Consider the following 12624-nt stretch of genomic DNA (forward strand, 5'->3'; position numbering starts at 1 on the left):
TTCAAACAGAAAAAGGAAAGTGTATTACAACAAAATCCTAAAACATCAAACAAAAAAAAAAATGTATGTCAAAAGCTCAACATTAGAACATATTAAAATTTAAACAATTTTACTATTTTCTTATAGCTAATCATTAATAAAAGGAAGGTGAAGTCAAAATATTTCCTTTTTTTTTTTTGGTGAGGCAATCGGGGTTAAGTGACTTGCCCAGGGCCACACAGCTAGTGTCAAGTGTCTGAGTCCGAATTTGAACTCAGGTCCTCCTGACTCCAAGGCCAGAGCTTTATGCACTGCACCACCTAGCTGCCCCTCAAAATACTTCCTTTGAAGAAAAAATTCTCCTGTCTCAAACACTTAAACACCCAGTTAATGAAGTCAGTATGTCTTGATTTTCCTTACTCTTCCTCCTCAGTTTACATAATTTTCTTCTATTACCTTTCCACAGGGCACTTTGCTCTCCAATCACTAAGGTTGGTGTCATACTCCACAGAAATAATTCGAAGAGCAGGACAATCTCTTGCTAACCATGTCTACATAAAACAAATAAAATGAGCACATGTGAATTTTCACTACATTAGTTCAGACATATAAAAATTCATGACCAGTGGCCTCTTGCTATATTTAATAGCTAATTAAAGAAAGTATGAAGAATAGATAACAAATGAAAATTAATGTGACAGAAAGTCCATTTTCAATACAAATTGGAATCACCTTTCCTTAATGTTCCTCAAACACACTCCATCTCTCAGCTCCAGGCATTTTCACCGGCTGTCCTTTATACCTGGAATGCTCTCCCTTCTCATCTCTGCCTTCCGGCTTCCCAAATTTCCTTCAGTTCCCAGCTAAAATCTTACCTTCTGCAAGAAGCCTTTCCAAATTCCTCTTAATTCTAGTACCTTCCATTTATTGATTATTTCCTATTTATCCTGCCTTTCTTTTGTATCCCCATTGTTTATCACAGTGCCTTGCACGTAGAAGGTGCTTAATAAATGTTTATTGAATTTTCAGTCAACAAACCAAAGAAAACCAAAGTTTTATTAATATTTTTACTTACAAAGCCCATTCATATTAAAGAAAGTAAGTCTGATGCTTTTCTGCAAAAAGCATACCATTTTCTGATTCCAGATTAAGTTTTTAGAAGATAATTATTTAGTTTAGTTTTCTAAAAAGTTTTGTTATTTGGAATTTAACTCTAACAAACCTGATTATTTCCATAGACAAAGAACAAAGAATATGGTATGTGAAAGCCATGAATTTTATTGCATGCAGATTGGGTTTAAACAGATACAGTAAATGTAACACATTATTTCCAAAACATATTCCACTTGTATGTGTTTCCCTCCAAACCTCCTTATATTCTCTTTTGAGTTCTTTTTAAAGTGCTTCATTAATGCTTTTTTATTTTATTTTCTTTCTTTATCACCAGTGCCACAATTCTTCCCCCCAATTTAAAGAAAAACAAAAACAAAAACAACTCCTTCCCATAACAAGTTTGTATAGAAATGAAAAAATCTATATACTGGTCAAATTCAAATATATATGTTTAAATCTGTACCTATAATCCTTCACCTCTCTATCAAGAGGTGGGAACTGGGAAGCATTCTTTTTCCTTGGTCCTCTGCAGTGGCAGTTGATCAATGCATTGGTCAGTGTTCCTACGTCTTTTAAAGTTGTTTTTCTTTACACTGCTGTAGTTATTATATAAACTGTTGTCCTGGCTCTGTTCACTTCATTCCTCATGTGTTCATAATGCACAAGTCATCCCAGGTTTCCTTGTATCTGGCACTTTCATCATTTATTATACCACAATAATATTCCATTGCATATACATACCATAATTTGTAGAAGCATCCCACAACTAATGAGCACCCAGTTCAATTTCTAGTTTTTTGCTATAACAACAAAGTGCTGCTATGGATATTTTATACATATAGGTTCTTTCCCTTTATCTTTTGTCACTTTGGGGAACATCTATTAACAATATTGTTGGATCATAGGATATTCACAGTTTAGTGAATTTGGGGGCAGAGTTCTAAATTGCTTTGCAGAATCCCTATACTAATTCATAGCTAGCTCTACAAGCAGTGCATTAGTGTGCCTGTACTACCATCCCTTTCATCTCTTCTCATTTTCCTTTTTTTTCCTCAACTTTGCCAATCTGGGTATGAGATGTAACATCAGAATTGTTTAAATTTTATTTTCTTTTAGTTATTATTGCTAACTTAGTTATTCTCTTATTGGTGAGTTGGAGCATTTTATGTGATTTTTGATAGCTTGCTTTCCTTCTTTTGAGAACTGCCTGTTCATATTCTTTGACCATTTAATTTGCTGTGTATGGTTCCTGTTCTTGTACATTTGAATATATTCCACATATCTTAGACATAAGACCTTCATCAGAAAAAAATTGTTGCAAATACTTTCTCAGTTAACTGTTTCCCTTTTGATTTTAGTTGCATTGATTTTGTCTGTAAAAAAGCATTTCAATTTTAGGTCACTAAAATTGTCCATCCTCTTGTTTAGTCAAAAGGTCTTCCCTTACAATTATTTTGAAAACCCTAGTGGCTCTTTATTACCTCAAGGATCAAATATAAAATCCTCTGCTTGGCTTTTAAAGCCCCTCACAACCTGGGCCCTTCTTAACTTTCAAGTCTTCTTATACTTTACTCCCCTCCACACACTCTACTACCCAGCAACACTGACCTTCTTGCAGTTCCTTGACTCTGTGCCTTTTTGATGACTGTCCAGAATACCTGGAATGTTCTTGCTACTCCCCTCTGCCTCCTGGCTTTTTTCAAGGCTCAGATCAAGTCTCAACTTCTACAAGAGGACTTTTCTGGTTCACTCTATACTCACGTCACCCATAGTGCATTCCCTCTGAGATTACCTCCCATTATACTGTATATATTTTGTAGGCACATAGTTGTTTGTATATCATCTCCCACATTAGAATGTGAGATCTTTGAGGAGTCTTTCTCTGTATCCCTAGCACTAAGCACAATGCATGGTATATTATATTTTAAAAGTGGTCATTGACTCTTAACTGACTTGTGAAAGATAATTCCTTTTCTACTCAAATTATGATATGACTTTTTATATCTAAGTCCTCTATCTGAAGATTATTGTGGCATATAGGATGAGATCTTGGTCTAAATCCTAATTTCTGCCCAACAATTTTCAGTTTTCTCAACAATTACTGTCAAACAGTGAGTCCTTACCCCAGAACTTGAGTAAAAAGACTCTACAAAATACACTACTGTATTTGTTTGCTACTGGATCTTATATGCTCCTAATCTGACTTAGCAATTTTTCTTTTTTTCTTTAAACCACAATCAAATAGTTTAAATTTTCCTCTCAGCTGCGTATCTGGGTCTCCAGACACTGCCACCATGGTTAAACCTGCCTCTCATCCTGGAGTACCACCAGGTCACCTTCCCATATTGGTGAGTTCCTTCTGAGGCCTCCATTTTGGGGATAGGCCCAGGACAGTCATGTTTCATATCTTTACCTGGAAAAGCTGTTCTAATCTGTTTGTTTCTTTAAAATTTTTCCTAATTCATGTTTGAAAAATGTCTAGTTTTTTCTTCTTTTAGGTATTCATGTGGCCAAGCCATTTATTCTTCCTGATACTTATGACTTATACTTGTAGAATTACTCTCTTCTCCAGGGATTTCCTATTGGACAGCTCCTGATGTTTAATATTTCTTCATGATATCGAGGATCTTCTTCTGTGTACTTCCATGTTCAGCTGAAGTTTGCGATTTGGGACTTTGTGCCAAGGTCAGGCTCTGTCCCCTCCCACAAGCCCAGATAAGTTTGTCAGGCCTCGTTTTGTTCTAACCCCAATTTCCTGAGCTCCTGCCACTGGTTTTCACCTCCTCCAGTACATATGGGCTCAAAGTGCTGGCGAGCTTCAGTGTCGCTCTTGAGGATTCTCTGTTAAGGGTTAGGACCATTACTTGTCAAATCTCTGCCGCAGTTGTCCAGCTTAATCACCTGAGTCTGTTCCGATTTTCCTCGTGATAAATCTTTTCTAGTGCTGTGGCTACTGGATATCTTTTTGTGCCATGCTAAGCTGAATGAATAAGCTTACTAATTTTTCCCTTTTGATTTCTTCATCATTTTGCAACGTGCTGCCCTTTTTGGAGCATTGCTAGAAGGTATTTCAGAGAGATAGGCTTCTCTGTACCCTTCCATGCTATCTTTTTTTTTTTCTTTTTTGCTTTTTGGTGAGGCAATCGGGGTTAAGTGACTTGCCCAGGATTACACAGCTAGTAAGTGTCCACTGTCTGAGGCCAGATTTGAACTCAGGTCCTCCTGACTCCAATGCTGGAGCTCCATCCGCTGTACCACCTCGCTGCCATTTTAAACAGAATTCCAAATAACTATTTCCAAATAACTCCTTGCTGAATTTAAATGGATGAATGTGATTCTATAGAAGGCCTGGTGATTAAAGTTTAGTACCAGGAGACCAGAGATAATATTTACATATACAGTTCTGGAACAGCATGACTTTGGGCATGTTATAATATTTCTATGCCTCAGTGCCCCAGCAAACCAAGTATAAACAACACTACTGTTATGTAAAAAGGATCTTGTAAGACAAATAAATACATTCACGTGACAATTCTCATGATTCTAGATACTATAGGAATTTCTATTTCAAGCTCTCACAAATTTAATATTGTGATAATGAATAGTTGCAATATCTAACCATTAAATGAATACTGATTACTATAGTCTAGTTATATTACCAATGAAATTATTTTCATTTATATTAGTAATGTTCTATTTCTGGAAAAGGCCTAATTTTTCCCCCTTTTTACTTTCTACAGACTACAGTATTCTAACTCATGCAAGAAATTACACAACATGTATTACTAAGTAGGCAAGAGACTGATGTTAATGGCATAAATATGAAAATTATTAGGATGTACAGTTACTGATGAAAAACATTTATAGTGTTCTTTACTATTTCATTCCAATAAACATTTATTAAGTGTCTAACACGTGCAAGGCAATGCGGATATAATTCTCTGCCTCCAAGGAACTTACATTCTATCAGGAGGAAGGGAAATACACATGCCCAGATAAGGAAACATAAAATATATACCAAACTATTTCAAGAAGGAGACAGCAATAACAACTGGGTGGGTTAGGGGATATCAGGGAAGGTTTCTTGTAGAAGGTGATACCTGAGCTGTATTCTGAAGGAAGCTAGGGATTTTAAAGGGCAGAGGTGAGAAGGGAATACATTACAAGCATTTGGAAGCACCTTTGGAAAGGCATGAAAAAGAATGTCATGCACAAGGAACAGCTAGCAAGCCTGCTTGACTGAAATATAATGTATAGAAAGGGGAATAAGACTAAAAATAAAGGCGAGAATCAGATTATGAGGGGCCTTAAAAATGTCAGCCTGAGGATTTCACTGTTTTCTCCAAAGCTGATGTGGAACTGAAGGTTTGGTTCAGTTTTGTAGGAGCATGATACAGTCAGACTTATACTTTAATAATATCAATTAGGCAACTGTCTAGGGACTGGATTAGAAGGGAAAGGGACTAGAATCAGGGAGACAAATTAAGAAGCAATTGCAATGATGAGGAATTGAAATAGGTTATGCTATTGGAGAGAAGGTGACAGACGTGAGACATGATGGAGGTACAATTGTCAACAGATTAGGTGAAAAAAGGAAGGGAAAAAAGGAAGAGTCAAGGATGACTAAACTTGCAAACCAAAGTTTGCAAAAGAGAAACAGGCAAGTCTACAGGAGAAAGTTTAGTTTTCGGAGAAAATATAAGTTCTGTTTTAGACATACATAGATATCAACAGGATAGCAAGAACTGGAGTTCAAGAGAGAGATTTGGGCTTAATATAGAGATATGGAAGTCATCTCCATAAATGTGATGATTCAATACATGGATATTGATAAGAAAGGAAGAGAAAGTACAGAGAAAAGGGGACTCAGGACAAACACAGTATTCTTGACCATATTACAACTTTACTAGCTATCATATTCTCTCTGAAGTGTTCCCTGAATAAATGATCTCCAAAGAACTATTCTGTTTTCCTTACCTTGGGCCAACACTGTGTGTAACATTCTTCATCTGAGGCCTTTCCAATTTCAAGCTTATCACAGTCCTGCTGACGCCAAGTTTTGAAGGCTGCTCCCATAAGGCCATGAATAAAAAGGACATCTGCTTTGATGGGCTGACTAATAAGAGAGAGAGTTTTAAAAGAAGCAGAATATGTACATTATTGCACCAGTGAGAATCTCTAATATCCTTCCTTTTCCTGCTGCTATCCCAATTCTATCTGAAACACAGTGAAACCTGATTATTACGTAGTTCATGGGTATATATATTCAGGGAAGGTTATCTTCTTTGACTTAGGATACACAACACATACCAAAAAGTGAGTGATGGCTAGGATACAAATCTAACCGCTCAGGTCAGCCAAATCAAAAATGGTAAAGAATGAGGTGACAGCTAACATAACCAGATTACCCTCATATCCTATCTCATGGGTTATATATTTCAGAGAACCAATAACAGAATATGAAAAAATAATAAAAGAAGATATTGTCATTCCATAGTCTTTATATGTGAAGGGGAGCAGATAAAGTCTTGCAAAGTGACATTTATCCAGGGTTAAAATGATCTGTATCAGAAATAAAGGAAGATTTAAAACAAATTTATTTCTACATACTTCCTGAGGGAAGGCAAACTAAGGAGGAATTATGGCTGATATTTTAGTGGCAAAGTTTATACATATGAAACATTGTTAAATTAATTTTGTTTACAAAGTGAAATTAAAATGATAGTTAAGATTTCATATTGAAAAGCAGTCTCCATTGCTCCCTGGGAACACATACATTTTACAAACCATTGATTTAAAAAAAAAAATCTGCCCCAAATTTAACCAGTTCGTTAAAGCTCAACGGTCCCTTCTATACTCACTGCCATAGCAATGATACATCTGATGGTGGTGATCATAAATAATTTAAAAAACTAGTACAAGTAATGCTTTCAAATTGTAGAAAAACTCCTGTCACTGTTGAATTTCTTTTACATTAGCACAATTTTCTCCAGGTCCCAGTCTCCTGGGTCCATTTTGAATGGATGAATATGGAGCAATCTAGCAATCAGATTTCTGTCAACCTCAATAATCTCAAATAGTCATGAAGTCAGAAAACAGTGCCTTAGAGTAGTAAGAAAAGAACACAAAAAATCCCATTCTCTTGGGTTTGTAGGAGTACAACCATCAAAGCATAACTTAATATTCTTATAAAATTAAAATTACTTATTTAGTAAGTTTTGACTATCTGTTCTTTCCTGGAAACTTTCTGACCTTCTTAGGTTACAACCAAAAATAAATCATAAGTAGTAAGGAGTAAAGAGGTTGCCATATACTTTGAAACCAGAAACAGTGAAGGAAAATACAGGAGAAACACTAATTTAACAAATATGGACACCCAGGATTCACTTAGCATAGAGGCAAACTACCCGACATGCACCTTGATCACTTGTAAGGCATCACCATATTTCAGTGTAGAATGGTAACTGACGTTCATGATGATGACACCTAACTATCAGAAAAAATTAAATTCTATTTTATCTACTCCTGTTCACCAAGACAAGGATTTGTTGTTATTCAGTTGTTTCAGTTGTGTCTGACTCTTTGTGACCCCATTTGGGTTTTCTTGCAAAGATACTGGAGTGGTTTGCCATTTCCTTCTGCATCTCATTTGACAGATAAGAAAACTGAGGTAAACAGGGTCACAAGTCCAGTAAGTATCTGAAGCAACATTTGAACTCTGGTCTTCCTGACTCCAGGCCTAGCATTCTATCCACTGTGCCACCTAGTTGCCCTGTTAAGAACTTATGTAATGTATTTTAGAATAAAAATTTTTTCATCGAAAATGGTTAGAAAGAAAACATTTCAGCAATGGGACGGGGAACTTCAGCTATCTATAAAATTGCCTCAACAAATCATCTCATATTCCAATGAAGTCAGATAAAGCATTATTTTAGTTAAAGGCTTTCAATTACTATCTTCAAATCATGAAGCCAACCACTGTCTCAATAGTGACTCAAAAGAATTTTATTTAATAAAATATTATCAATCAATCAAGTAATAAGTATTTATGTAACCAGCACGATAGGAGAAGCAATGAAATATAAAATCCTGCCCACAAGGCTAGCATAATCTATATAAGGGGAAAGCTAATACACGAGATTATAAAAGGAAATTTGGAAAATTAAAAAAAAACTATAAGGAATTGACGACAGAAACTCTAAGAATGGAGACTGATATGAGTTGAAGTAGAAAGATAATGAATTCATGGGTACTGGAAGTGAACCCAGTTTTGAAGAATAAGTAGAATGACTTGTATACACAAAAAGGAAGAGAAAGGAGCAATGGGAACAAAACAAGCACAGGCAACAGGGGGAATGAATGTGGAATGTATGCATAACAGTGAAGAGACAGACACGACTGGAGTGAACTTTGCATGTTGGGGAGAAAGGAGAAATACAGTTAGAACTGCAGGGTGGGATAAGACTACAAAAGGTCTAGAAAAAGGCAGAGTATGGCCTTCACATAGTAGGAAAGGGGGAGCCTGCTGAAGGTTCTTGAGTAGGGACGCAAAACTAGTATTTTAAGAAATTCCTACTGATTGAGGAATTGAAGAAATTCCTACTGATTGATTTTCCTATACTTAATGGTATTTAATTTGTGAAAGGAAGATCAAAACTCTCAGTGCTACACAATTAACGTGCCCCAAGAAAAGGAAGTAATTCTATTCCATGCTGCTTTCTTACCTAGTACGATACTGTGGATGTAGCACATACACTCCATCCTGGTACTTTTCTTGCACAGTTTCCCTGTCCAGGTTAGCCAGGGTTCTGGCAGCATGTGAAGCGTGAACGACATGGGGGGATTTCGCTGCTTCAGCCAGTATGGAAACCCAGCCTAGTATAAAAAAAAGAAAATTTCTTCAATTATTATATAACCAAGTCTCATATTTTTGAAAATTAAGCTGGGGAGAGATTTTAAATGAAGGACAGTGAAAGCAAACCATAAATATTTCTCTCTCCTGAGACAAGGTTTTTCCTGAATTGATGAGGCTAGTTTATTCTAACGCAGTCATTTTCTAAGATTTCTAAGATCCAATGAGTCTACAGGCACATATGACAGTGGCTGGTTAATGTTAAATGTTTCCAAACAAGTTGCAAATCCTATAAATTATTTTTCACTATTTGAGCCTCTACCTTTAACAAAGAATTCCTCTTCAAAATCAGCTTATGAATAGTTAACAGTATAAAAACCTAAAGCCCTTTAAAAAAAATTCTAGTTAGCACAGTTAAAACAGCATTCTGCAAGTTAATTACTAGCTAAGTAGAGAAGCATAGCATTTATTAATTCTAAATAGTACGGCTTTAATTTTATGAAGTGTTCTCTTACACTGCTTTTTCTAGAAATGGAAAACAGGAGCAGAGAATTAGTCCTTTATTATTTTACAAAACTCTTTCAAAAGTACATATCTAATTCATCTTTTATAACAGAAATATCCTGAGTATGTTTTTTATTTCTCACTGTACAGAAACTACACTCTAAAAACTCTTGTTTATCCTTTAAAGATCAAGTGTAACCTTAATTTTTGGTCAGTGTCTACTGAGAAATTATATTATGCTAATCATATTATGGCCTTTCCTTTTTCAATAAATCTTCATATTTCAAAGACATGTTAACTATTACTGTATTGACCTTGATGCCACCTGGATATTCTAAAAATGTTATACTTAATTTAGAAACTGATCACAAAAAGCTTTTTTAAAGCCTTCAAATATGTATTTTTATCCTATGTGGGTGTCAGTGCAAGACCCAGTTTAAAAAGTCTAAAATAATATATATGTAATTTCATATCAGAAAATTTTAACTTCTCCTTTGGTTTACTAAGACTTGTATAGAATAATCTTTATCTGAGGGAAGATTTTAAACATCAAACTACACAGTGAAACTGTCATTTATCCTATTCCTGTTACCTTAAGAAATTCATTCAACAAATTATCTTGGCTCCAAACATTACTCAGTATTTCTTAAAGATAAAATGATCAAAGGAATATTATCTCAAAAGAGATATATGCAGTTTCAACAGATGCACTTGCCAAAGCTAACTTTCCATTTCTATCCCTGGTTCCACGTCCTCTTTCAATCTCTCCTTTTCTGCCAGCTCTTTCTCTTCTTCAAAAATGCTTTAGTTTTAATATATCTATCCTCAAAGTAAATCCACTCATGATTCTACTACAATACTCAAGCTATTAGCGCTTTCCTCTTTTTCACTAGCAAAATTCTAGAAAGAGTAGTCTCTAGTCTGGCTTCTGTCCCCATCTACTGAAACTACTCAGTCCAAGCTCAACAATCACCTCTTACCAAAAAAGCCTTTTTTCAGTCTTCATCATTCTTAACCTATCTGCACCTTCCCACCCTCACTCCCACATGCCCCTCCCAATTTCTTATTTTCCTTGATTTCCATTACAACGCATTCTCCTAGTCCTTACACTTCTATGACTAGAATTGTTACTTCTATGCATCTACCTCCACCCTACAACTCTAGTCCAGCATTCCATACAATATGCTGAACCTATCAACACTTCAAACTCAACATGCACAAAACTGAACTCAGCACATTCCTCTCAAAACTACCACTCCTAATTTTTCTATTTCTGATGATGGCACCAACAAGTTATTGAGGCTTAAAAATTCAGTCTTTAATTCTTTCCTCTCCAGCTACCCACACCTTGTTGGTTGTCCAATGCTATACATTCTACCTCTCTCTCTCTCTCTCTCTCCCCCCTTTCTGGTCCCACTGTCAGAACTATGAGTTTTGATCTTCATTACTTCCTGAACTATTATCATTATCTCCTAACAAGTCTTTCTGCTTCTAGGCTTCCCACTCCAATGCAGAGCCAATATAGTAAAAAAACAAACAAACAAAAAAACAACTCTCTACCGTAGCACCCCAGGCCTCCTATAATTAGCTTTCAATCTTACCTTTTCCACTTTCTCTCACACTACTCCTTTCACACACACACACACACACACACACACACTCTCTCTCTCTCTCTCTCTCTCTCTCTCTCTCTCTCTCTCTCTCTCGGCCAAGTAAATAACAATTGTTTCTGTTTTGGTCAGAAACCCTGAGGGTCTTCCCCTCCTAGATTGATTTGTTTTTTGACTAGGTAAAAGAGGCCATTCTTTGCCTCATTTCTTACCTAGCCTGAATCACTAAATGGATGTTGCCTCAGTCAAACTGAGACCTATTAAAGACCTTGGCTTAAAAAGGCTAAGGTCTCCCACTGCATCCATGGCCATCTCCAGATGTACTGATCTATAGCTCACCACTGGACCCAGATGGCTCCAGAGGAGAAAATGAGGCTGGTGACTTTACATAGCCCTCCTTCACTTAAATCCAATTCACTCACAAGTCATGGCATCACCTTTCTGAAACCATGGTCCTCTTCGAGAATGAAGGACAAACAACAACAATTCTAGCCAAGTGGACTATTCACCATCCCCAATTTCTACACCTTTGGTCACACCTATCCCTCTCTCCCTCCTAAAATTTCTCACAGAACTGGACCTAACCTTTACACCTAATACACTTGGCCTCATATTATATATAGACATATTTTATCTTGACTGCTCCTCTGTCCCAATAAATTTTAAGTGCCTTAAGGACAGGAACCATGCCTTATTTAACTTTGCAGTCTCAGAATCTAGAAATAGTGCCTCAAATATAATACATACTTAATGTTTGGAAGAAGCAGCAGATAGCGAACAGGGCTGAGTCAAGAAGGTACCTGGATTTAAGTTTCCCTCTAGGAAACTAAAAAGTTGTAGAGTTAGTGCCAAATGCATTGGTAGAGGGAGTTTCCTCACTGAGAACGTCCTATACCAGCAAAATCACAGATGTGATAAAAAAAATGATAAAATATTGACAAATCAAAATTTATATGCAACATAATTATGTAAACTAATATATATTTTATAACATTACTAGTGGCATTAGTCAGGTACCATAAAATGACATAACTACATAAATGAAATAACTAAATAAAGGTGGTTTTTTTTTTTCAAGTTTAACTGTCATTCCACATTTTCAAGAAGCTAACCTAGATGTCATTCACAATGGAAGTATTATAAAAGTAGATTTTTAAATATTACTAAATAACAAAAAAAGTTTTTAAAAATTGGAGACATGAATTTTAAAATGAACTACTGAAAGAGCAAGCTTGGCATAATGAATGGAGAATGGCCTTGGAATCATGAAGACTTGGGTTCAAGTCCCACCTCTTACACACTGGCTGGCTGATTCAGGACAAGTCAACTCTCTATAACTTTATGTTCCAGAAGAGTTGATCTCCACTAGTAGGTCTACATTTAGCTATTTTAAGCTTATATAAAGTTTGAGGAAAGGGTTTTATTGAGATTCATTTACTAGAAATTGGCAGAAATATGTAAGAGTATCAAAACAAAATACCATAAAGGTATGAAGATATGAATATTAAATATCAAAATCGGCTCTCGATCAAAGTGATGAAAATTTCATTGAGCTCCATGGAATAC

At 35.9% G+C, this 12624-nt stretch overlaps 1 protein-coding gene across 7 annotated transcripts in view; it reads right to left on the reverse strand.

Annotated features, from left to right (window-relative positions):
- The window catches only part of LOC114031518 (protein SERAC1-like), an 85483-nt gene that overhangs the window by 24508 nt on the left and 48351 nt on the right, over positions 1-12624 (reverse strand). For all 7 annotated transcript variants that reach the window (XR_003567746.1, XR_003567745.1, XR_003567743.1 and 4 more), the window contains 3 exons: positions 8817-8967; positions 6070-6208; positions 436-530 (listed from right to left, as the gene is read on the reverse strand). Coding sequence is in view for 3 of the 7 variants with exons in the window: in XM_027846638.1 (XP_027702439.1) it covers positions 436-530; positions 6070-6208; positions 8817-8967 (385 nt within the window). In the remaining 4 variants the exon portion in view is untranslated. The remainder of the gene's footprint in view (positions 1-435; positions 531-6069; positions 6209-8816; positions 8968-12624) is intronic.

Source organism: Vombatus ursinus, unplaced genomic scaffold (assembly GCF_900497805.2).
Source record: "Vombatus ursinus unplaced genomic scaffold, bare-nosed wombat genome assembly UNPS02015175.1, whole genome shotgun sequence".
NCBI lineage: Eukaryota > Metazoa > Chordata > Mammalia > Diprotodontia > Vombatidae > Vombatus > Vombatus ursinus.